This window comes from Polypterus senegalus, chromosome 14, assembly GCF_016835505.1.
Source record: "Polypterus senegalus isolate Bchr_013 chromosome 14, ASM1683550v1, whole genome shotgun sequence".
Lineage (NCBI taxonomy): Eukaryota > Metazoa > Chordata > Cladistia > Polypteriformes > Polypteridae > Polypterus > Polypterus senegalus.
Genome location: NC_053167.1, coordinates 87,208,966 through 87,234,928, shown reverse-complemented (window position 1 = coordinate 87,234,928; position 25,963 = coordinate 87,208,966). Strand labels below are relative to the sequence as shown.

Genomic DNA, 25,963 nt, shown 5'->3' with positions numbered 1-25,963 from the left:
GCTTTTTAATGAAAAATGACTTCGTTGTAATTTATTTAGTAGACAAAATGGACTTTCCAGTAATGAGGTTTTTTCAACATTAGTTCTATAATAAACTGAACGGGACCAAATAACAAATTGGTTAAAATGAGGGTTTTGTTAAAATGGAGTTTATTTAAACTGAATTTGACTCGTATAAATATATATAGAATAAAGACTAAATTATATTTTTTTTTTGATTGGTAAGTCGGAGCTGACGGTAACTCAGCTTTAGCTCAGCGTAAACCCAAAATTGTTAATGTGGATTCTGATAATTATAAAGCAGGCAGCATAAGTTTACAGAAATTACAGTATGGATATTAGGAAGTGCCTGAAATCAACTCCAACACTTTAATTACAGACTAGATTGGAATATCGCAGCCTAAGAAGTCCATTTTGATGGCATCTTATAGACTTGCTCCAGCCACTCTGGTTTCTACCCAAGTAGAGGAATGTTTAAGTTAATAATACACTCAAAATCTTCCCAGTATACAGTACATACAATATGTGTCTTTATGCAATATTGTCCATACTGGGATGGCTTCCTGCCTTGTGTTTGTTGCTACGGTGATAAAGCCTGACTCAATATGACCCCTTCGATATAAAGACAAATGAAGATATAATTATATGTACTGTGGTAGAACCTGTATTTGTTTTATGCAGCAATAGATTTATCAAAATATTGAAACCATGACCATTTTTGCTGGTGTTAGAGTGAGACAAAACAGTGAACACTCCATCCATCCATCCATTTTCTAACCCGCTGAATCCGAATACAGGGTCACGGGGGTCTGCTGGAGCCAATCCCAGCCAACACAGGGCAGGAACCAATCCTGGGCAGGGTGCCAACCCACCGCAGGACGCACACACACACCAAGCACACACTAGGGCCAATTTAGAGTCGCCAATCCACCTAACCTGAATGTCTTTGGATTGTGGGAGGAAACCGGAGCGCCCGGAGGAAACCCAAGCAGACACGGGGAGAACATGCAAACTCCATGCAGGGAGGACCCGGGAAGTGAACCCGGGTCTCCTAACTGCGAGGCAGCAGCGCTACCACTGCGCCACCGTGCCACCCAGTGAACACTCTTCCACCCAAAAGCAAAATTAATGGAGAATTTGATGCGAGAGGAGGTTTTACATTAGACAGTCAGTGAGTACCTGCAATTCAAAGTTACATGAGTATTTTAAAAGTGGAAATAAAAGGAATTAAATTTTTTTTTTTTCATGGGTGAACATTTGTAATTCACTCTGGGGGATAATTAATTTGTATAGTTCATTCAAAATAAAAATACATCTCTGGTAGTGCTGCTGACATCAAATAACCATTTTCTACGTCTTTTTTCATTTACATGTTTACATTTGGGGTTCCTACATCATTCTCTGTGTTGTAGATTTTGACCTTTAGTGGTCTCCAGCTTTCACTGCGCACTTAAAATAAAACGCTTTTCTGTTGCCAGTTTACCCAGACATACGCACTACTAAGCACTGGCATGTCCCCAGTGTTGACACCCTTTTATCATCATATAGCACTGCATATATTGTGGTTTTATAACAACATGTGCTTTCATTTTAGTTCTTTTACCAATATTTTCTTTAGAATACAGAACACATTCCATCGCACCCCACAGATTCCCAGTCAGTGGTGTTGAGGTCTGCAGATTGCAGAGGAAAGTCAAGATGCTAAACATGCGCCTTAGCCACTGTAAATCAAATAATGGAGAGTAGAGTGTTGTGCTTTGTTTCCATTTAGGTAATTTAACTGTTTCACTTCACTGCTTTTCATATTCATTCAAAGTTCTGAACTAAATCTATAGTAGAATTAACTTTATTTAAAGTTTCAAAGTGTTTTATAAAACATTTACTACTCGAGCACTGGGTCCACAGAAAGCTGTTACAGAGGTCAGCACTGCTGCGTCACACTTCAGATTGTCAGGGTTTGAATTCCAGTTGAGTCACTGTCTGCCTGTCTAGAGTCCACACATTCTCCCAGTGTCTGTTGGCTTTTTCTCTTGGTACTTAGGTTTTCATCCCATGTCTGAATGTGTGCGGGTGGATGTGTGGGTGAGTGTGTGCGTGAACACACATTAGGTGAATTGACGAGTCTAAATTAGCCCAGTGTGAGAAAATGCTTGAGAGTGTCCTGTGATGGACTGGCATTCAGTTCAGGGTTGATCCTCACCTTATAGTCTAATGCATAACAGAAATGGTTATATAGCTGACATTACACAAAAAAATACACGCAATAAAATGATAATGTATAGAACTGAACTAATGTCACAATCTCTACAAGTCTTGAAAAGTCCCTGGACAGCCGCAGGACTTAAACTCACAGTTGTATGATTATAGAGCAACCATCACTTCTACTGTCTCATCAGATACCTCCTTTAGGACAGCTGTCTGAGAAGACTGATCTATAATCTGAAGGTCCTGAGCTTGAATTCTGAAACTGCTGTCTCAGAGTGGATGAGTAGCTAAGTGGGTGTTATCATCCTGCGTGAATTCACCAGCACAGGCATATTTGCTCGGGTAAGGGGTAATTGTAATAGGAGCCGCAAGCATAGGACGACTGAGCATGAAGGAGTTTGCGTTAGCTCCACTGGATAAGCAGCTTCTTACTGAGTCTTGGACCCTCTGTTTATGGTGTGAGGATGAAAAATTGTGTCTCACTAGTGAGATTTGGGAGCTTGTCTGGGATTACTCATGGGAAGGACAAAGTGCACTACTGGGGCATTAATGCTAAAAATGTTGCAGTACTCAGATGCAGTACTAAAAAAGAGGGCTGCTGGGTTTCCTTTTGATCCAATGGATAAGCTTCTGCTTATGGATATGGAGGCTCTGGGTTGTCAGTCATTCTCTCCATTTGAGGATATGACATGTAATGCTTCCTTAATGCTGATAACAAAGAGATGGTTTCTCAGATGTGTGTGGTCCTTTACTGTATTATTTGCTTTTTTGACCTTATATGTATCTGGTGCTACTTCAGGAGTCTAATCTCTTCAGCTAATCCAACCCACTCATTGATCAGATGCATTGCCAAATCAGACTATTATGTAGGCTGTGAGTGAACTTTCAGTGGCTTCTGTATAAAACTGGAACATTCCTATTTGGGACAGATTGTGTTTCTAAAGGAAAATCAGGCACTCCTAAGGTTGCTTTACAAAGGAATAATGTTTTCTTCCCTGCTACAATTGAAAGTAATAGAGAGTGAAAGGGAGTTAAATAAATCCACCCTATTGAATGGGACATCATTCATAACCAGGGAGGTAGGGGAAGGGCTTTGTTTTTCCTAAAATGAATGGATGAAAGGATTTTCACAGAAGAAGACACAGACAGTGAAACATATGAAGAGTAATTTCACAGCAAAATAATCAAAAGTGAAGCTTAAAGAATGTAATTCTTACATTATACTAACAAGAAGGTTGTTTTATTTTATTTTTTAGCTTTGGTGTGAAAGCTGGTGCTGAGGGAGATTCACTGACCAGATTGTGTATGCCATTTATCCTCATGCAAGTAAACTATTTTGTAATGTGCTCTCCAGAAATCACATTTTAACCATCAGACCCAGGGGGAGAGTAAATGAAAAAACACCTCAAATAGGAAATAATCAACATTGAAGCTCAAGACAAGTGGATCTCTCTGATCCTGGCCTTTGGGCAAGAGCTGAAAGCTTTTCCAGTCATAATGGAAAGAATTCTGCTCATGGTCATTTAGATAGAGCAAACCAACGTCTTTCATTGGTATGCCTTTGAAATGTATTAGTGGTAGAACTTGGTTATTTTTAGATCTTTATTATTCCTTTTCATTTTCCGTGCCAAAATACAAAATATAGCTTTTAGAAAACAAAGTACAAGATAAGACCTCATTCACAAGATTTAAAAAAGTCTGAAAAATCAACGATCAGATTAAGACCACTAGGCCCATTTTATGCACAGTAAAGTGATAATTATTTAACAATCTCTGCAAACATTATTCATTGTGTTATTTTAACAAGTGTTATATGTATATCGAGAATATTACAATTTTATGTTTTTTTTCTTTCCAAACTCTGCAAAGTATGTTGTAACAATTTTATTCACATCTTAAAAGAATAATTTGTCTATAAACAATGAAAATAACTGTCATTCTGGTTTTGTCACTTTCAAGAGGCTTAACTAGTAATAATGTGGGCATGTGCCAATAATCTTTCCTTATTTGGCTGAATTCAAATATTTGCTGGATTGGCACATGTTGAGTTTTGTGAGACCACTCGAATATATTTATATGTTGTTTGTACATAAAGCACATGGAAATTATAAAAAGAGTTTGTGTAAAGATGGCGACTAAAGAAGACAAAGTTAATGGGGTTTCAAAGAAATTCTTCCATGTCATCAAGTGTATGAAGGAAAGAAAGTTAAATCCTAGCATTCCTCCAACATCTTTTCCAGGTGTTCTCTTGAAATTAATCCCTAAAAGGCTCCTGATATGCTCCCACAACCGATAAAGCATAGCGTGCACAGACACAAACTAGTAAATGGCCTCATAAGCCTGGATGTAATTTATTCTTGGAATTTATTATAAAAGCACCATGACCACTTGGCTTATTTCCATGTTGAATAACATATTAGAAACTCAGGGCACAGTGATGATATCTAAGTTTCACAAGAATTATAAACTGAAGTAGTGGCATTAGTGCATGAAGTGTCAGCTGAACACAGCTCCATCAGATGCTGCAGAAAATCAGCTTCCCACAGTAATTTAGCCTTTTAAAATGTTTTAATCAACATTCAACTTTAAGGAAAACAAATCACTAAAATCACAAAACCAAGGACAGTATCATAAACAACAGCAGGGTTCAAAAACCCAGAAATCTAATCATGAAAAACAATTAAGCAAAAACAGGAATGCTAAAGCAAAGATATAATACTGAAGCAGTTATATTTGTTATACAGCTGGATTAGTCCAAATGCATCATTATGTGGCCCCGCCTCCTTGAGCTACACTTACAGGATGCAGGGCAGATAACTCAGAAAAGTAATTCATGGACACTTGACATAATACAAAATTAAAAACTAATTAATAGTTAACACCATATTAATTAAATTATAATATTGCATAAATATAAAGACAAAAACTCAATTAAAAACATAATATAACAATTACATTAAAATAACTAAAAAATTATAAACTTGAGCCAGAACAACAAACTTGGCTATAACACAACAGCTCTCAATCATTGTTACAATGATCATTATCATTAGAAATTACTAGAAAGGTGATGCACGCCAGCTCTTTGTGGCATGGATTTTACAAGATGTTGGAAACATTCCTCTGAGATTCTGATCTATGTTGACATAATTGCATCACACAGTTTCTGCAGATTTGCTAGCTGCACATTCATGCTGTGAATCTCCTGTTCTATCACATTCTAAAAGTGTTCTATTGGATTTAGATCTGGTGACTAGGGAGGCCACTGAAGAGCATTGAACTCTTTTTGAGGTGACTTTTAATTTGTGATATGATTCATTATCACGCATGAAGTAGCCATTAGATGATGGGTAAATTGTGGCCATGAAGGGACACACATGGTCAGCAATAGTGTTCAAAGATGCCATGGCGAGCGAGTGAATACTAACTGAAAGACTGAAAGCAGGGTCGGCTCAGGTTGGAGGGTTGGCGAGATTGCATTGGCTTGGACATGTGCAGAGGAGAGACGCTGGGTATATTGGGAGAAGGATGCTAATGTTAGAGCTGCCAGGGAAGAGGAAAAGAGGAAGGCCTAAGAGAAGGATTATGGATGGGTGAGAGAGGACATGCAGGTGATGGGTGTAACAGAACAAGATGTAGAGGACAGAAAGATATGGAACAGGATGATCCGCTGTGGCAACCCCTAACGGGAGCAGTCCAAAGAAGAAGAATCAATGGACTAAAAGCGTGCCAAAAGAACTTGTTCCACACTGTTTCAATACCTCCACCAGCCTGGAGTGTTGACACAAGGTAGGTGGTGGGCATGGATTCATGCTGTTGCCACCAAATTCTGACCCCACCATCTGTGTGCCTCAGCAGAAATCAAGATTCATTGGACCAGGCTACGTTTACCAGTCTTTAACTGTCCAGTGTGGGTGAGGCTGTGCCCCCTATAGTATAAGATTTCTGTTCTTGGCTGACAGGAGTGGAACCCAATGTGGTCCTCTGCCATTGTAGCCCATTTGCCTCAAAAGTTGATGTTGATTCTGAGATGGTTTTCTGCTCACCACAGTTGTGGTTATCTGAGTTATCGTAGACTTTCTTTCAGCTCAAACCAGCCTGAACATTCTCCTTTGATCTCTCTCATTAACAAGGCATTTCCATCTACAGAATTGCTGCACACTGAATTTTTATTCTTATTTTCTACACCATTCTGAGTAACGTCTAGTGAGTGTTGTGTGTGAAAATCCCAGGAAATCGGTACTTACCAGAATACTCAAACCAGCCCATCTGGCACCGACAATCATACCATGGTCAAAATCACTGAGATCACATTTTATTTCCCCATTCTGATGTTTGATGTGAACATTATCTGCAGCTCCTGACCTTTTCCTGCATGATTTTATGCATTGTGCTGTTACCACTTGATTGGCAGATTAGATAATTGCATGGGTAAATAGGTGTACAGGTGTTTCTAATAATCTGCTCAGTGAGTGTATGTATGTTGTGAACGCTGGCCCCGGCACAGACAGACGGACAACATTTTTGCACCCAACACACTGTTTATTTACACTATATACAAATATAAAAGTCCAGTGCACACTCACAAACCCCAGTGCCTCTTGCACCGAGTTCCCCAAAGTCCAGGGCCCACAGTCTTTGTGCCTTCCTGGCCACCTCCCGTCCTCTCTCTCCAGTTCAGTCCTGCTACCTCCCGACATCCATCGCTGACTGGAGGGAGGCAGCCCCTTTTATGGGAACCCGGACGGGTTCCAGCTGCTTCCCGGCACTTAGCGGTGGCCACACCCCTGTGTGGCGGAAGTGCCGGCTGCGCACTGAGAAGCCGTCCGTGTCTCCCCGGTCGTCTTCCCCCCGGTCGTCTTCCCACAGGGGTGTGGCGGAAGTGCCGGGCTCCCGGGATAAACAGGCACTGGGGCTCCGCCTGGCGGTGGCCACGGGTCCCTACAGGGCTGGGCTTCAAAGCCCCCTACCCGAGGCCCCCTGCATAACCAGGACGGACGCCCCCACTCGGTCTGGAGGAGGCACACGCCCTCCTCCGGTCCTCCAAGGCGTCCCGGCCGGGCTCCATCCCCGGCCAAACACCACACAGGGTAAACCGGCATTGGGGCGCCGCCTGGCGGTGGCCACGGGCCCCTACAGGGTAGGTACTTCCATGCCCTCGACTCGTGGCTCCCAACAGAACCAGGACGGACGCCCCCTCACGGTCTGGAGGAGGCACAAGCCCTCCTCACGTCCTCCTGGGCGTCCCGGCCGGGACCACAATGTTTAATATAGAGTCATACAAAAGAAAAACAATCATAAACAGCACTTTTAAAGCTGCTTCCAAAAAAAAATCTTTGATTCAGGCTTGTTAACTACCTTCTAAGCCAATAGGAAAGTATTTGAAACAACACCTGTATATAGGCTCACCCCTAAATTTAACATGTTTTTGAATATGGGCACATAATTCCTGTAAATGTGACAATACTGACCCTATAAACCTATCTACTATCTATATATAAAAGCCTAAACCTAAAAGTGCAACGATTTTATGTGACGTTTTTATGTCACTTTTTTGTCATTAAATTGGTTTATTTTAAAACCTACATATTTATATTTGGTATCATTCTTTTCAGAATTTATCAAACTTTAATGTGATGTTATTAGATTTTCAGATTCTTATTCCATTTTTAAATTGTAAATTAAAATATCAAGAACTCATGTCCTGTGGGATGAGACTTTATGCCAACAAATTTAACCCACGCACAGGGCCAGAAATAAAAGATAAAGAGTAGAACAGCTGCTATACAGGCTTTTAAATGTTCAAAGCGCTGCGAGAGATCACATGGCACGGCAGCAGCAGCAAACCAGCAACTGATCGAGCAAAGAGGAGGTAAAAAAAAACCTGTACTTGTCTCCCATTATATCACTGTTTAAGAGGGGGTTTCGGAGGAGCGACTGCATCTCCTTGGGGTGCAGTCACAACAAGCAGCAGAGACACTAAGTGGCTGGAGCGTCGCGCAGGTAAGGGGGGTTATCAAGCAAAGCGAGCAGGGGGTAAGCCCCTAGTAATTCAATTCTTTTCGTCTCTTTCCCTTCATTGCTTCATGTGGCAGACAGAAAACACTTTTGTTTAATTCGTTTTTTATTTTTTATGATACAATGCATTTTTTGTTTATGTATTTATATTTGGTGTTTTCTCTGCTGTATATAATATATTTATAGAATCAAGATCAATTCTCTGTGTTTCAACAAATTTATCTCTGGCTCTCCTATCTTCTTTCACAGTCACATATCAATATAAATGTTAATTTATTTTCATTTCATTTTGACTTTCCATGGATTTTCCTTTTACAGCATAAAACTTTCAATCTACTTTCATTACCAAAAGACTAAACTTGCCACAGAGCCAAGGTTTATGTTCAGTCCGGCTTGAACTTTCTACACCAAGTGTTTCACTTGTAATTAAAACAGATTGGTTTGTGCTCTTAGTTTATGACATTGGCTTCAGTAAGTGAAACGTTTAAAAGATAATTGGCCCTGCTTCATAGTCTATTCTTGTACTTGCTGAACTACCCATATATTTTGTCCAGTTGGTGTTCAGTTCACTTCTTTAATTTACATGTGCAAGCCTGTGAAAACTATAAGCGTTCTCCTATATTTCTCAAAATTATGAAACTAAGTCGAAAAGTATCCACAGTGCACAATTTTTATTTCCAACCAATGGTGTCAGATGCCAATTTTTGGAAATATTGAATTTATCTGTTTTTAGACTTTAGACTTAGAATTTGGAAAATCATACCGTGAGGTCAAAGAAGCCACTGAGGAGCCTCAGTAAGTAGCAGAATTTCATAAAAGTTGGTTAAATTGGTTTAGTTTAATTAAGGCATATCAAAGTAGAGCATATGTTGACTGTATTTCATTTTACATTTACATTTTGCTGTGTCAGAACAATATTCAACTACTGACTTAACTTCATGCACAGTACAAGAGAAGGGGAAATAAGGGAAGCCTTTGCCAGTGGTGATAAAGGCCCAAGTTAATACTCCATTACGCTTGGTGAAAGCATGAAAGAGGAAAACAGACCTGTTAGGTCTGCTACAGTATGTCTTTAGGGAAGGTTCACTGATGGAGTTCTAAACCATGTCCAATCTGAAAGGGGTTCTGCAAAAGGATGACAGTTAAGATAGAGTCAGCCTAGGCCGAGCAGAACATTGGTGATGTTCAGATGTGAATTAGCAGCAAATATGTATCAAGCCAGTTCCCATTATTCCTTTTATTTCAGTTATCACATTTTAAATTGATAGATTTAAATTTTAAAGGTTGGACTAAATTAAATAAAAACAAATTTGGCAACCTTTGGAATGTGTGAAATGACTAATCCTTAAATTTTGCTGCAGACAATAAGACAGAGTGACCCCGGTGATCTTCAGCTCAGCTCTTCCAGGAACAACCTGGAAAAGTAATATTTGTCTGTAACCTCTGCTAAAAGCATACTACAGATATATGGAAGGTCAAGCAGCAGTCTATTGTGAGCATGAACCTGTCAGCATGAATTCTGTCAACTAATGACCAATTACTCCTTAATGGCAAATTCCTTTTCGCTATGGATTCCTTGCATTATCTACATGGAATTGTTTTGTCAGCTTAAATAAAAACTCATTTGAGGAGGTGTTGTCTAGCTTGAAGCTGTTAGTATTTGCACTTAGCTGGTGGCTAGAATGTGAAATGAAAACATCCTAGTAGTATACTAGTCATAAATACCAATGATTAGCAAATATAGTCACTGATATAAAAGAGGTCCTACTGTACATAACACTGAATTGGTTAAACACTGTTGAAAATGAATGTATGCAATTTAAAATAATTATCACAAATGGTATAAAAAGTGGTATTTGATTTTTTTCAATTGTTTGTTTTATTAACAGAGCTTGATAGTCCGACTAACCTGGTAACACAGAGTGTGACTGAAGACACAGCTACGCTGTCATGGAACAAAGTATTGGCTCCTATTGATAGCTACAGAATCAGCTACTCCTCTGCAGATGGCCAGAGTCAGGAGATCTCAGTAGGTGCTGATAAGAATACTCACAAGCTGACTGGGTTAAGACCTGGAGTCGAGTATACCATCTACATCTGGGCAATAAAAGGAAACCGGAAAAGTAAGAAGGCTTCAACTAAAGCAGTCACAGGTAAGCAATTCACTCTCATTTTATAAAGTCAAATGCCATTCTTCCAAGAAAGGGATAGATTTAGGAGGTTTTATTCTTTTTTGAAATAAAGCTGTTGCAAGTCAGATAATATAAATTGATGTATTTTTAATTTGATGGTTATCATACAGAATTGCATGCAGCGAACTATAACTATTATATTTTTCTGAACGTTACTGGTTAAGTAGTCAAAGTACAGCACCTTTTCTATTATCTGGTTTTACAGCAATGAAGCGGCGGACTTGTGATTACCGGTAGTTTAGTTCTTGTTATCATAAGTGTTCTGTGATTCTCATTCATGTACACCTAAAGTAAATAGACCAAATAGTAACAAGACTTGGCATAACAGTAATAGATCTTTCCTTTGACTTAGACTTATTGTCAGCTTGTAATTTATTGATTTGTATAACAGGTTTCTTTGTCATACTAAACAATAAAAAACACAGTTCAATTTTTTGTCCCATTAAGCAGTGTGACAGAGAACAGGTGAATGGAAATGAAAAATTCTGGGATTTCAGCAGATTATTAAACTTGCCCTGTAGGCATTATCATTATCAGTGGGTGAAATGTATAAAATATGCAGTAATGTTTGTTGATGGTGTCATTTATGAAACAATCTTCTTATTTCAGTTGGAGCCAGGCTCTTAACTGTGCCCATTATGCTGAATTGAAAGAATCGTCGAGTGTAAGAGGTGCCACTGTTATGGTCAGTAGTTAAAGCACTGGGTTATACATGTCGACCTGTAAAGGAAAAGGATTTTATTGCTAACCATGCGATTCACAAATGTAACTGTCTTGGGTGCTTGATGTTCATACAATAATAGCAAAAAAACTACAGTAATCTCTACAAAGTGTGTCTTTCTGCATAAAACAGTAGCAGCTTGATAGACATGGAGAATTATTAGAAAACTAGGCTTAATAGACATGTCAGGTTCTGTTGCTCTTTTTAACTTTAATTTTACAATGGTCATCATAATGTAACCTATTGATTTATGTAATTATCCTGGAACATGCCGGCTTTGCAGTCCTTTGTGTGGGCAGGCAGGTGGCATTTTAGAGTGAAAGAAAACCTAAAATTTAGAAAATATTAGAAAACTGCATGACACACAAATTAGGATCATGTTTGCTTGTTTTTTCATGGACATTGTTTGTCCTAATATCTCTGTTTCATCTGTGCTATGTGTGAAGGCTTTTCACTATGTATACAGTAACCAGAAGGGTGTGCCACTGAGCCCCCAAACCCCCAGACTCAAGTAAATGCTACAGTCATGAGGTTCAAATACAAGATCTTTATTTTACAATACCTCTACCCATTTTCAGATTGTCTTTCACAGTAGTACAATCCAATAATGGTTAATTTGCTCCTCCCTTGTAGTCTCATCCACACTCCTCCTGACTCTGACTCATTGAGGTAAGGCAGCAGGCTCCTTTTATACTGGACTCAGAATGGCTTCTAATGACCCGGCATGACTTGTGGGGAGCACTTCCGGGTTGTTTGGACACCAGGGCAGTCCTTTCCCAACAGCTCCCCCTTGTGGCACCCAGGGACCCTCACAGGGTTACACTATGGAACTTCATTTCCCATGAACCCTTGCAGTGTCTAAGCTGGGATGCCTACAGCAGACCACTTTCATCTAACTTATGGAGGATGGAACTGCTCCTGGCCTGCTTCTGCTTGTTCATCCCCTGGCACCTTCCAACTTGGCCAGGATGTCCATCTGTCTTCCAGGGCACTCACAATATATAGTTGCCACTGGGAGGTAAAAACTGACAACAGTCCTAGGTTCAAAAAAGCAAGTCTAGACAAACATTTCTTCCTCTTCTTCTGTCTTCAGTTCACCAGGGTGAGGCATAGAAATGCCAGACCCTGGAGTATTTCTGGAGCCACATTATTGCAGGTCAAGTGGAACCTCAGAAGGACAGGGAAGCCTCCTTCAAGCAGCACCCTCAGGTGGCACCCAGGGACACCAAAAGGTATACATCTGTGGACTACAACTGCCATGCAGAGCCCTGTCAGTGCCCATATGGGAGCCCCCGCAAAGGGATGCTGCCACCTGGAGTACTGAGGGTACACATGTTCCTAGGAAGGGAACACCAACTATCCCAGCAAGGATGTCTATCCATTGATGCTCTCTATGAAGGCCACCTGGCCAGGTAATTAAGCATCATCCATCCCATCTGGGATGCCAGTCCATCCCTGCCTTCTATGACAATATCTATATATGGGTACAGTTTGATCAGTGTATGTTTGGATGTAACAACATCAGGGTGGACTAAATTTACCAAAAAGTGTAGACCAAAGATACAAATTTCTGATATTGATTCATAAATGCTGAATTTGTAAGATGTAAAGAAGCAGAGGATATGATAAGGTATATCTTTGCTGCTTTAATTTCCACTGTAATTTTTAATCAAAAGGGTTACCATGAGGCACGACTGATGCATTCAGGTTAGTTTTCCTCAGCAGGGGCTTTATAATTGCTACTTTGAATCTAGGAAAGAAAGATATTTACTAAAGTTAATAATTAACTAATGTGGGTTTTTATGTAGAAAGGTGCTCTTCTTGAAGCTCTAAGGACAAATGTCCACAGTAAAATGTTGCTTATAGTACAAAAAATGTAACACATGAAAGAGTAGTTCAGGTAAAACACAAAGTTCAATGCAAACAGAAAAGAAACAAACCCTGTTGAGTCACAGAGCTTGACTGTACAGAACTTGCATGCCTAGTTAAACCGCCAACTCAAATGCCCCCTACCAAGCATAAGAAAGCACTGCTTTCCTCACCTCACATCGGTGTGTCTCCTTGTCTCTAAGCTCTGATCTCTTCGACTCATCAGAGGAGCCATGTCCTCAGTTCACCACCTGATTCTAGACTAGTTCTGTCCTTGAGGTGGGTTTGTACCCCCACTGGGTTCACTTTCTAACCAACCCCACAGACTTTTACCAGGCTTGACAGTAATTCTGCGTTGGCTACATGCATTGTGGTGTCATGCCCATGGCGTCTCTGTAAATCTGAGCCTTTATTTGCCATTAAAGGACCAGGGGCCTCATGTATAACGCCGTGCGTAGAACTCGCACTATAACATGGCGTAAGCACAAAAGCCGAAATGTGCTTACACACAGAAAAATCCAGATGCAGGAATCTGTGCGTACTCCAACTTCCACGTTCTTCCGCTACATAAATCCTGATCAGCGTGAAAACTAACGCCGCACGCGCATTATGTAACGCCCCAAATCCTCCCAGAATTACGCCTATTTGAATATGCAAATCAATATAAATCGCCCTAAAGCGCAGCCTTCTGTGAAAAGACAATGGGAAAAGCACGGGGGAAACATAATAATTTCAGCGAATACCAAGTGGAGGCAAAGGAAAAACATACTATTTGTTCAAATAAGCCGTGGTATAATCAACAAAAGGAAGTTGATCGAGTGACTCAGCGTGTTGGAGAAACATGAAATCTCACATCCACAAAATCGCACAGTGCCGGAAATAAAAAAGAAGTCACATATCAAAGTTGCCGTGAAAAGAAGAGTTGTAAGCCCACTGTCTGAGTGTCATATGAAAGCTTATTAGGGTACAGAGAAAAAAGCCACACGGTGGGGAAAAAGCACGAAATGTCCACTTCAATCTCGACATTTCCACTTTAATCACGTAGTTTATTTTGTCATTAAAGTAGAACATCATAAAATTCATCTTAAAATTGTTTAATTAACCAGTTTCTAAAATCACATCGTAATTAAAGTAGCACGTTAAATGCTTTATTTTGTATTTGATTTTCTATGTGCTCTATGTGTGTGAATCACTACTTGCTTCTTAAACCGGCTCTCTTCCTCCAACTGGACAGAGAGTCCATTACATTCGTGATATTACAGCTCTCTGAATAACTAAAATACTGAGATTTATACGTGATATCATTTTCATGATGATAGGAGTTAAAGCACGTTATTAAACATGTTTCACTTCGATGAAATAATTTATTGCAGCAGTACTCAGGGGCGGCTCTAAGCTTGTGGTGGCACTGGGCAGAGGAAAAATCGGTGTCTCCTTCGCCCGCCAATGTCATGCACGGTGGATGGCCACGTATGTTGCAGACACTAGCCGCCTCGTGCTCATGACACAAGCATTTAACTTTTGCCAAAATTTGTCGCTGCGTTTTTAGCTGTGTTGTTATTTTATCTTTCTGTTTCATATTCAATATATATTGGCGTAGCCGTCACTGCAGTCAGTGCTTTTCTTTACCCAAGTAACCGATCGCCATACAATCAGCTCTGTAATAGACGTTAAGCCATCTGTAAGCTTAGCGCCGATTCTTCAAAACGTTTAAAGAACATTGAAATATCTTCGTAGTACATGTTTAATTATTCTATCCTTAAAGACACTCCCAGTGAAGAATTCACCTTAAAAATGATATCGTCATCATATGTAAATACGCGCTTTATAAAGTGGCTCAGGTTGTGAGATATTATAACTGTAGTGCAAGTTTACAGTGTGGTGATTGTACTTATAAGTACAAACCGTTCTACAAGGAGCAATTGATTGAGTGTATTTAAAGTTCTTGGGATTAAACTGTTTCTGAACCGCGAGGTCCGTACAGGAAAGGCTTTAAAACATTTTGCAGTGGCAGAGACAGCGTGTGCTTAATGCCGTATACCGATAATTCTCTTTCCGATCAGCTGCTGCTGTGATTCACACTCAGATACAATGATATAAATACTCCGAGTCATGCAGTGAGAGTAATATGGAAAAAGATGATCCGCTGTGTGTTATACATCGCGATTTGAACGTGGAAAAGTTCTTATGCAACATTTCTGTGCGTACGCACCGTTTATACATGAGGCCCCAGGTCTCACACTGGTGCCTATGTCCTTAAGGTTGATTTGGTAATCTACCCCTTAGTGAATTAGTAGGAGAGTACTAGCTGGTTTCTGATATTTTATATTTTTAATTATATGTGCAACTGGCACCATGTGTATTGAAGTACAAAGTATCGTATATACTTGCGGATTAATTTCTACCGCGGATAAGTCGGGATTTGCTTTTACAGTATAATTTCTGGTATTTTATAATGTCGGTTGTCTAAGTCGAATGCGGAAAACTCACGCTATTGGTCCAAGGGACTGTGATATGCTAACGCCCACCTGAGACAGTAACCACGGAGCACACTGCTTTTTTTTTTCTATGTGGGTTTAGCAATGCGCTGTATCAGCGTGTGTTCCTAACCTCTCTCTCTCTCTCTATTGAGCCTACGTGACCACACGGTAATACCTGAACTATTTCAAAGCAACGTTTCCGCTGATTTGTGCTTTTTGTATCTCACACCCTCATACACCTTTATCGTAAGAGCATCCCTTATCTACGATTGAGCGTTCAATCAGAAGAAAATATGAAGCTGTTTTTAAATTAAATGTCGTTGAAGTAGCGAAAGAAATTGATAACTGCGCTGCTGCAACAAAATTCAATGCATTTGAGAAACTGATATGAGATTGGAGGAGGCAAGAAGATGTAAAAAAAAAAATTAAGTGTCGCACTTTTGAACGAGCGTATAAGTCGGGGTCTGATTTTACGATTGATTTTTCGACTTTCAAGACCTGGCTTATACGTGAGTATATACAGTAAATAACAAAATCAGGCCCTGATGGAATTTAACCATGGGTGCAAAAAAGAACTGAAATGCATTATTTGTAAACTGTACATAAGATTAATCCAGCGGTCACTAAATTGGAGAAGCTCCTGATAACTGGAAATTTGCCCATGAGACCTCAATCCAGAAAAAATGAGATCAAATGAACTCCAGTAATTAATACGTCCATAAAACTTTACTTGAGTAAATAGGATAATGGAAACTACAGTCAGGAAAATTTTAAAGCACCATATGAAACTCACAAGATCTTTACAGTGAAATATTTTTGATTTGTTTGAACCATAATAGGGAAAAATGAAATGTACACCACCATGTAATTAGAATTTTAAAAAGCCTTCAGTATTGTTTAAGACCAAAGATACATTTTGAAATCATTAGCATTAATGATAGGTTAGAAAAATAGATTTCAGATTGGCTAATGGGCAGGAGATGAAGAGAATCAATCAATCAATCAATCAATCAACATTTATTTATATAGCACATATTCATACAAAAAAATGTAGCTCAAAGTGCTTTACAAAATGAATAGAAAAATAGAAGACACAATAAAAAATAAACATAAGTCAACATTAATTAACATAGAATAAGTAAGGTCCGATGGCCAGGGTGGACAGAAAAAACAAAAAAAAAACTCCAAGAGCTGGAGAAAAAAAATAAAATCTGTAGGGGTTCCAGACCACGAGACCGCCCAGTCCCCTCTGGGCATTCTACCTAACATAAATCAAACAGTCCTCTTTGTATTTAGGGTTTTCATGGAAGGACCTGATGATGATGGTCACGCAGACTTCTGGCTTTCAGTTCATCAATGTTGGTGCATCATGATGCTTTGAGTAAGAAACAGAAGAGAGAGTAGGGGTCAGTACGGATTTTAGAGCCACTGTGAATAGTTATTATGAAGAATTGAACATACAGAGTATCAGTATTAAGTTAAAGTGAAGTTAGGAGAAAGCCATGTTACAGTAATGTTTTTTCACCAGTGTTTTAAAGTGCTCCACTGTATCAGCCTGGCGAATTCCTATTGGCAGGCTATTCCAGATTTTAGGTGCATAACAGCAGAAGGCCGTCTCACCACTTCTTTTAAGTTTAGCTTTTGGAATTCTAAGGAGATACTCATTTGAAGATCTAAGGTTACGATTTGGAATATAACGTGTCAGGCATTCCGATATATAAGATGGAGCGAGATTATTTAAGGCTTTATAAACCATAAGCAGTATTTTAAAGTCAATCCTGAATGACACAGGTAACCAGTGTAGTGACATCAAAACTGGAGAAATGTCCTTAGGGATTTGTTTGGGGACTATTGCTTTTACTAATTTATATTAAATGGCAAACAGTAAGTAGCTTCTGATAAAGTGTATTTACCTAAGTTATTTGATGAAGATACGAACGTTGGAGGTACAGAAAATACCAGAGATACAGTTGGATTCTAGGATGTTGGTGACAATTAATAGAATATGCATTCAAAATGAAATCCAGAAAGTACTTCACACAAAGGCTCAAGGGAAATCTAAATATGAAGCAAACTATTGGGCTATTTTGCTGGGGTGAAGACCCTGAAAGCTTCTAGAAGTATAAACATAAAAAATAATTAAACAAATAATATGAAGCAACAAACGGACTCTTCACATTTGTAAAATGTAAGGTCTTATTTGTGCATTTAAAGAAAAAAAGGCAAAAATAATGTAATGTTAGCTTGATTACAAAATGCATCGTAATGGTAAAACAATGTATACAAAACATTTCCATTACAATGTTACATTTTTAAGTGAGATGAGTGAAACATTTGCAGTTCCTAGCAAACATGTGTAATAAATAAGTTCAAAAAGACGAGAGCAGTGGGTGAATTCTGCATGTGCCACATTCAGGTGCCATTTGTGTAGTCATTCATACTCTAAAAGTATTATGGACCTATTTAAAATAAAAAGGCATTCAGAGGGTTTGAGAAGTAGAATGAAAATGACAAGCAAATGTTGGGCTCAGATGATAGAAGCTGTGCAGTCACAACTTGCATAGGCAATAAAAATATAAACACTTTTGTAAAAAATGTAGATAGTCCAACATGAAAAACGCTTCATTTTAGCAATATGAAAATTCCAGTCTCATTAAAAAAAGTGTTATGGATTCTCTAATGTGTAGCCTCCTCCCAGTTCCTCCAGTACACTTAGACATTATCTTTTTCATGTATGCCTTTGTTCTTGATGTCAAACATGTTTACAGGCAGTTACATGTTCAATTTATGCTTCAGGTCAAATACCACAAGTAACAGAAAAATTGGTCAACAAAGCAGATCTGCCAATGCAGTCAGTAAGCCTGCACTTGTGAGAACTCATGTAGGAATCTATAAAGAATAATCTACTGGCACCAAGGAATTGCAGAATTCAGAATGCAGAATACCATTGATTTTCTAAGAATTAAATAAAGAGCAACGGCAAAGGCATAGGCGAGGAAATGCAGGGTTTGCGTTTGAGTTACTTGAATTAATTGCTGAATTTAAAGGCTGATATTACATTTTAAAAGCAACATAAGAAAAAGGCATATGACAAGTAAATAAATAAATAATGGTATGCAAACAAAAACTAGCCAGTAGTTTGTGTAAGGACAACTAATAACTGGATAATTATCTCAATATAGACTTTCAGGTGTTTTGAAAGCCATACTGAGCTAAAATTTGAAGTTTCTCTGGATATTATAAAGAAATTTTCTTTTAAATAAGTTTCAACTAAAGACAAACGCACAAAAGTAAAAAAGTACCTGAATATTGTCCCTCCTGTTTTGGAGTACAAAGGGTATGAAATAAAATTTCACACTCCACAGAACTTAACAGCCTAACCAGTCCTGTTACCAAGAGGGGGTCAGAAGGCGTAGTAACATTGTTCTTGAAGAATGTTCATATCCCACTGATGACTGCAAAATTGTACTAATCGACTTAGAGGAGCAGATCCCAGAATTCTCTTTGGGTCCCAGCATAACTCTCTGTTTACATTTGTGTCATAATGGGAAATCAGATTAGTAGTGATGGGTAACCGTCATGTGTGTTTTAGTATATTGCAACTTTTAGCTCATATGAAGGGAAGAGATGTTTGATGATAACAGTAAGCAAAGATGAAGATTACATTTCACAGCAATCAAGTTGCAGTAGCAGATATCCTGAGAGCCAGCATTGGTATTTTATCAGCAGCAAGTGTCTTGATAGCATTCTTTTGACTAAAATGAACATTTTAATTCTCAGTCCTGTTAGCAGAACATTCCATAGTTTGCTCACTTAAGAAGCTGTCATGCACATACTGTTCAGTATAATTATTAAATAATAATTATAGCAGGGATGCCTGGCAGTCACTCCGGTTGGAGAAAAGTGAAACCATATCCATTTATTATTTGGCAATCAATGTATTATTCATACATTGTTCAAAAGTCAAATTGCCATTATTAACGAATAACGGATCATAGTTGCTATAAATCATTTGGAGTGCCTTATGATACACAACGTTTTTCATTTCACCATTAGGAGCAAGAATGTATAAATTCTTTCCTGATCCTACTCTGGAAGAGGTGACATATATCTGGTCGTGTGAAAAGCACGGTTCTTTGAGGTAAACTCCAATGTCTATAAATGATTGTCCTTACGCTTTATTTATGGACATCACAAATGCAAAACATACTGGAAATTGAAATTGTTTAAATTTCAAAGGGAGTTCATTGGAAATCATAGGTATCTGTCGAATGAAAACATCCTCTCCATTTCCAATTCTGGTTAGAAATGTAGCTTCGATTACGTGTGGATGACATGACAGTGTTCCCATGTTTCTCACAATCTTGATATATATATTTTTTCCAAATTAAATTAGAATTTACTGTTCTAGGGTTTTCCTTAATTTTCCAAATCACGTTCACACATTTGAATTTTTTTATTAATCACCAAAACTGAAGCTTCTGGATATTTACTCTTCCTCTTATTTGGTGATTGCGTTGTGACGAACATCAGGACAGGCAAACTTTCTTGCTTATTTATTAGATGTAATAACAGTAACTGTATCACACTAAACCAAAAAAATGTGTTATAGCTATAGTCAAGTGAAGGGCATGCAACACCAAGGAGATCAATAATAAGGAGATAAACATTACAAGACCCTAGCCTAGTCGCTCTTCTCTAGCAGCACTAGAAAAGGTCCAGAGAAGAGCGACTAGGCTAATTCCAGGACTACAGGGGTTGAATTATGAGGAAAAATTAAAAGAGCTGAGCCTTTACAGTTTGAGCAAAAGAAGATTAAGAGGTGACATGATTGAAGTGTTTAAAATTATGAAGGGAATTAGTACAGTGGATCGAGACTGGTATTTTAAAATGAGCTCATCAAAAACACGGGGACACAGTTGGAAACTTGTTAAGGGTAAATTTCGCACAAACATTAGGAAGTTTTTCTTTACACAAAGAACGATAGACACTTGGATTAAGCTATCAAGTAGTGTAGTAGACAGTAAGATGTTAGGGACTTTCAAAACTCGACTTGATGTTTTCTTGGAGGAAACAAGTGGATAGGACTGGCTAGCTTTGTTGGGCTGAATGGCCTGTTCTCGTCTAGAGTGTTCAAATGTTCTAATGTTCTAAAGTCCACAATGAGGCTACTGAATGTGTACGGAGACAGAAGGAGTGTCGTCAGAGCTTAAACAGTTAAAGTGCTGTACATTATAAAGAAGATATGGACACATTAGTGGCATGTTTTTAAAAGTGGTCCAATGGTCCCAACAACCAAATATATAAAAACACTATACAGTTGCACCAACACTTTTGTGAAACATGTTATGATATACTGTATCTATTATCAGAAAAGTGACAAGATTGTTATAAGGTGAATATACAAAATGAAAGCTTATTTAATGAAAAAGTGGGGTGAGAAAACATCAGGATATTATACATTTGTTTTTAATTATCATCTACTTAACTATCAAAGTCATAATAAATGGTAAGATAATTTGCTGCTTCACAGACCTTGATGGGCCCACCAATTTACTAACAATGAGTGTCACAGAAGACACAGCCACACTTTCCTGGAACAAAGCACTTGGCCCAGTTGATGGCTACAGGATCAGCTACTCTTCAGCAGATGGCCACAGTCAGGAGATTTTAGTAGGAGCTGAAAAGAACTCTCATAAACTGACTGGACTAAGACCAGGAGTGGAGTATGTAGTTAACATGTGGGCTGTGAATGGAAACCAGAACAGTAAGAAGATCTCAACAAAAGCTACCACAGGTAACAGATTTAAGCTAAGAGCAGCATGCGCCCAAACATGCATGGAGAATGCACAGGCGGAGGATTTACAGCAGGCAATTGCAAATTGTGCAGCGCTTTCCAAGCAAAATGCTAGAAATACAAATACATCTTTAAAGTGAGTGTGTTTTAAACTTAATTGCATGAGTGGGGAAATGCTTTAGATAATGAACAGAAAGGAATGCAAACAGTATGAAAGATGATGTGGCTGGCCATCATCTTTAGAATGTTTGAAAGGAGTTGGTGATAAGTGGTAAGAAAATCTACTACTTCACAGACCTCGACAGCCCAACCAATTTACTAATAAAGAGTGTCACTGAGGACGCAGCTTTACTGTCCTGGAACAAAGTATTGGCTCCAGTTGATGGCTACAAGATCAGCTACTCCTCGGCAGATGGTCAGAGCCAGGAGATATCAGTGGGTGCTGAGAAGAACTCTCATAAACTGACAGGACTGAGACCTGGAGTGGAGTATACGGTGTATGTGTGGGCTGTGAAGGGAAACCAGAACAGTAAGAAGAGTTCAACAAAAACTACTACAGGTAACGGCTTTAAGCCAAGTGAAGCATGCGTGTTAGTTATTTACAGACGTGGATTACTCTGTTTTAAAAGAGGACCTTCACAAATACAACTACCGTTTTAAAACCTGTCTTTTTAAAATTAAATTCCAGGTAGTCTTGATGGTGACACAGGTGTTAGCGCCGTTGTTTCCTATAACTTAAATGCTGTCACTGTGGATCTGGCACAGACTGTCCATACCTGAATGGGTTTTTCTCCGGGCTCCATGATTTCTGACTTCATCCTAAAAACATATTTAATTATTTGCTTAGAGACTCTGAACTGGCCTAGCATGAGTATGATTGTGTTAAGTTTGAATGTATTCAACAATGAACCGACATCCAGTCTGATTTGGTCAAACATTCTATCCAGTTCTGTTGAGTTAGTCACCAGAACCCCACAATACTGTAATTGAAAAAAAAACAATAGATGGATGGATGTTTTGCATGTCTGGAGCAGAACCTCAATACTTGAATAAAGCAAAAACATTTTTGTAGTATAATAGATTTCCTCCATGGGGTTGGCCTGAACTTTTAAACCTTCAAAAGGCGATAGTGAAATGTTTCTAAAAAAATCTGCTGCTTCACAGACTTCGACAGCCCCTCCAATTTACTAACAAAAAGTGTAACAGAAGATACCGCCACACTTTCCTGGAACAAAGCACTTGCCCCAGTTGATGGCTACAGGATCAGCTTTTCTTCCGAAGATGGGCAAAGCCAGGAGATTTCAGTAGGAGCTGAAGAGAACTCTCATACTCTGACTGGACTGAGACCTGGGCTGGAATATACGGTCTATGTTTGGGCTGTGAAGGGAAATCGTAATAGTAAGAAGATCTCAACCAAAGCTACTACAGGTAACAGCATTAAGCTAAGTGCAGCATGCACCCAAATATGCATGGAGAATGCACAAGCAGTGCATTTAAAGCAGGCAAGTGCGAATTTTGCAATGCTTTCCAAAAAATGGCTTGATTATAACAAAAAAATAAGTGTGTTTTTTTAACTTAATTGCATGCATGGGACCAACGCTTAATTACTGTAGATAATGAAATTACAGGAATGTAAACAGTGTAAAAATTTTAGCTGTGTATCTGGCCATCGCCTTTTGATCCCTTAAAAGGAGTTGTTAACACATAGTAAGAAAATGTACTGCTTCACAGACCTCGACAGCCCCACAAACTTACTAACAAAAAGTGTCACAGAAGACACAGCCACACTTTCCTGGAATAAAGTACTGGCCCCAGTTGATGGCTACAGGATCAGCTACTCCTCAGCTGATGGGAAAAGCCAGGAGATATCAGTGGACAATGAGAAGGACTCTCATAAACTGACAGGACTGAAACCTGGGGTGGAATACACAGTCTACATCTGGGCTGTGAAGGGAAACCAGAACAGTAAGAAGAGTTCAACAAAGGCTACTACAGGTAATGTCTTGAAGCCAACTGCAGCATGCAAGTTAATTATATACAGAAATGGATATACAGTAAGCAAAAGCAAATTACTCGGCATCTTAAATGAACAATTTTGCAAATGTAACTACAGTTTGAAAAAGGGACTTATTAAAAAGAAATACTACATAGTTATCATGGTAGCACAGTGGTCAGTGCTGCTTCTTTCAAGGATCTAATCACTGTCTTTGTAGAATTTGCACAATCTCTTCATCTTTGAAGGATTTTTTCTCCAGGCTCCTTGACTTCTTACTGTACCCTAAGGACATGCTTGCAGTAGTTGTTCAGACTCTAAATTGGCCTGACATGGGTGAGTGTGGGTTGAGCATGAATGTATCCAAAAGTTGACTGGTGTCCTCTCTAGGGTTCATCCTGTGAGTTACATGATTCTACTGCAATGGGCAATAGCTACCCATAATGTCTGATTCCACAAAACTAGGTTTGAAAATAGATGAGTGGATCAATACTTTGCTAAACCTACTGTGTATAGATGCAAAATGAAAAAAAAAAAAGAAATTAATGCAGTGTAAAAGGTTTGTTTTGTGAGGCTAGTCAGCATAAAAAAACAATAGATGGATGGATGTTTTGCATGTCTGAAGCAGAACCTCAATACATGAATAAAGCAAAAACGTTTTTGTAGTATAATAGATTTCCTCCATGGGGTTGGCCTGCACTTTTAAACCTTCAAAAGGCGATAGTGAAATGTTTCTAAAAAAATCTACTGCTTCACAGAACTTCGACAGCCCCTCCAATTTACTAACAAAAAGTGTCACTGAGGACACAGCCACACTTTCCTGGAACAAAGCACTTGCCCCAGTTGATGGCTACAGGATCAGCTTTTCTTCCGAAGATGGGCAAAGCCAGGAGATTTCAGTAGGAGCTGAAGAGAACTCTCATACTCTGACTGGACTGAGACCTGGGCTGGAATATACGGTCTATGTTTGGGCTGTGAAGGGAAATCGTAATAGTAAGAAGATCTCAACCAAAGCTACTACAGGTAACAGCATTAAGCTAAGTGGGGCATGCACCCAAATATGCATGGAGAATGCACAAGCAGTGCATTTAAAGCTGGCAATTGCAAATCGTGCAGTGCCTTCCAAAAATGGCTTGATTATAACAACATCTTCAAAATGAGTGTGTTTTTTTTAACTTAATTGCATGCATGGGACCAACGCTTAATTACTGTAGATAATGAGATTGAAGGAATGTAAGGAGTGTAAAAATTTTTATCTGTGAATCTGGCCATCGCCTTTTGATCCCTTAAAAGGAGTTGTTAACACATAGTAAGAAAATGTACTGCTTCGCAGACCTCGACAGCCCCACAAACTTACTAACAAAAAGTGTCACAGAAGACACAGCCATACTTTCCTGGAATAAAGTACTGGCCCCAGTTGATGGCTACAGGATCAGCTACTCCTCAGCTGATGGGAAAAGCCAGGAGATATCAGTGGACACTGAGAAGGACTCTCATAAACTGACAGGACTGAAACCTGGGGTGGAATACACAGTCTACATCTGGGCTGTGAAGGGAAACCAGAACAGTAAGAAGAGTTCAACAAAGGCTACTACAGGTAATGTCTTGAAGCCAACTGCAGCATGCATGTTAATTATATACAGAAGTGGATATACAGCAAGCAAAAGCAAATTACTTGGCATCGTAAAAGAACAAGTTTGCAAATTTAACTACAGTTTGAAAAAGGGACTTATTAAAAAGAAATACTACATAGTTATCATGGTAGCACAGTGGTCAGTGCTGCTTCTTTCAAGGATCTAATCACTGTCTTTGTAGAATTTGCACAATCTCTTCATTTTTGAAGGAGTTTTTCTCCAGGCTCCTTACTGTATCCTAAGGACATGCTTGTAGTAGTTGTTCAGACTCTAAATTGGCCTGACATGGGTGAGTGTGGGTTGAGAATGAATGTATCCAAAAGTTGACTAATGTCCTCTCTAGGGCTGATTCTGTGATTTACATGATTCTACTGCGATGGGCAATAGCTCCCCATAATGTCTGATTCCACAAAACTAGGTTTGAAAATGGATGAGTGGATCAATACTTTGCAAAACCTACTGTGCATAGATGCAAAAAAAAAAAAATTAAAGCAGTGTAAAAGGTTTGCTTTGTGAGGCTAGTCAGCATTTTACGGACCTTTAAAAGGAGATGGCAATATATTGGTAAGAAAATTTCTGTTTCACAGACCTCGACAGCCCCACCAATTTACTTACAAAGAGTGTCACTGAGGACACAGCCACACTTTCCTGGAATAAAGTACTGGCCCCGGTTGATGGCTACAGAATCAGCTACTCCTCAGCAGATGGGCAGAGTCAGGAGATAACAGTTGGTGCTGAGAAGAACTCTCATAAATTGACTGGACTGAGACCCGGAGTGGAGTATAGAGTCTATGTTTGGGCTGTGAAGGGAAACCAGAACAGTAAGAAGGCCTCAACACAAGCTACTACAGGTAACAACTTAAAGCTAAGTGCAGCATGCAACAAAACATGCATGGAAAATGTGCAGGCAGTGGATTTACAACAGATAATTGTAAATTATACAGCTCTTTCCACAAAAAATGGTACAAATACATTAATGCCTTTACATTTTGTGTATCTTGTAACTTAAATGCATATGTGGGAACAAATGATTTAGTAGGTAATGAAAAAGAAG

The 25,963-nt window shown here is 39.0% G+C and overlaps 1 protein-coding gene across 12 annotated transcripts in view; it reads left to right on the top strand.

Annotated features, from left to right (window-relative positions):
• The window catches only part of LOC120514820 (tenascin-N-like), a 142,991-nt gene that overhangs the window by 76,194 nt on the left and 40,834 nt on the right, over positions 1–25,963 (top strand). For 4 of the 12 annotated variants that reach the window (XM_039735397.1, XM_039735403.1, XM_039735408.1 and 1 more), the window contains exons 7-14: positions 10,113–10,376; positions 21,019–21,282; positions 21,578–21,841; positions 22,447–22,710; positions 23,014–23,277; positions 24,035–24,298; positions 24,609–24,872; positions 25,497–25,760. In XM_039735397.1, the coding sequence (XP_039591331.1) occupies positions 10,113–10,376; positions 21,019–21,282; positions 21,578–21,841; positions 22,447–22,710; positions 23,014–23,277; positions 24,035–24,298; positions 24,609–24,872; positions 25,497–25,760 (2,112 nt within the window). The remainder of the gene's footprint in view (positions 1–10,112; positions 10,377–21,018; positions 21,283–21,577; positions 21,842–22,446; positions 22,711–23,013; positions 23,278–24,034; positions 24,299–24,608; positions 24,873–25,496; positions 25,761–25,963) is intronic. The other 8 variants (XM_039735402.1, XM_039735409.1, XM_039735399.1 and 5 more) reach the window with 7 other exon arrangements.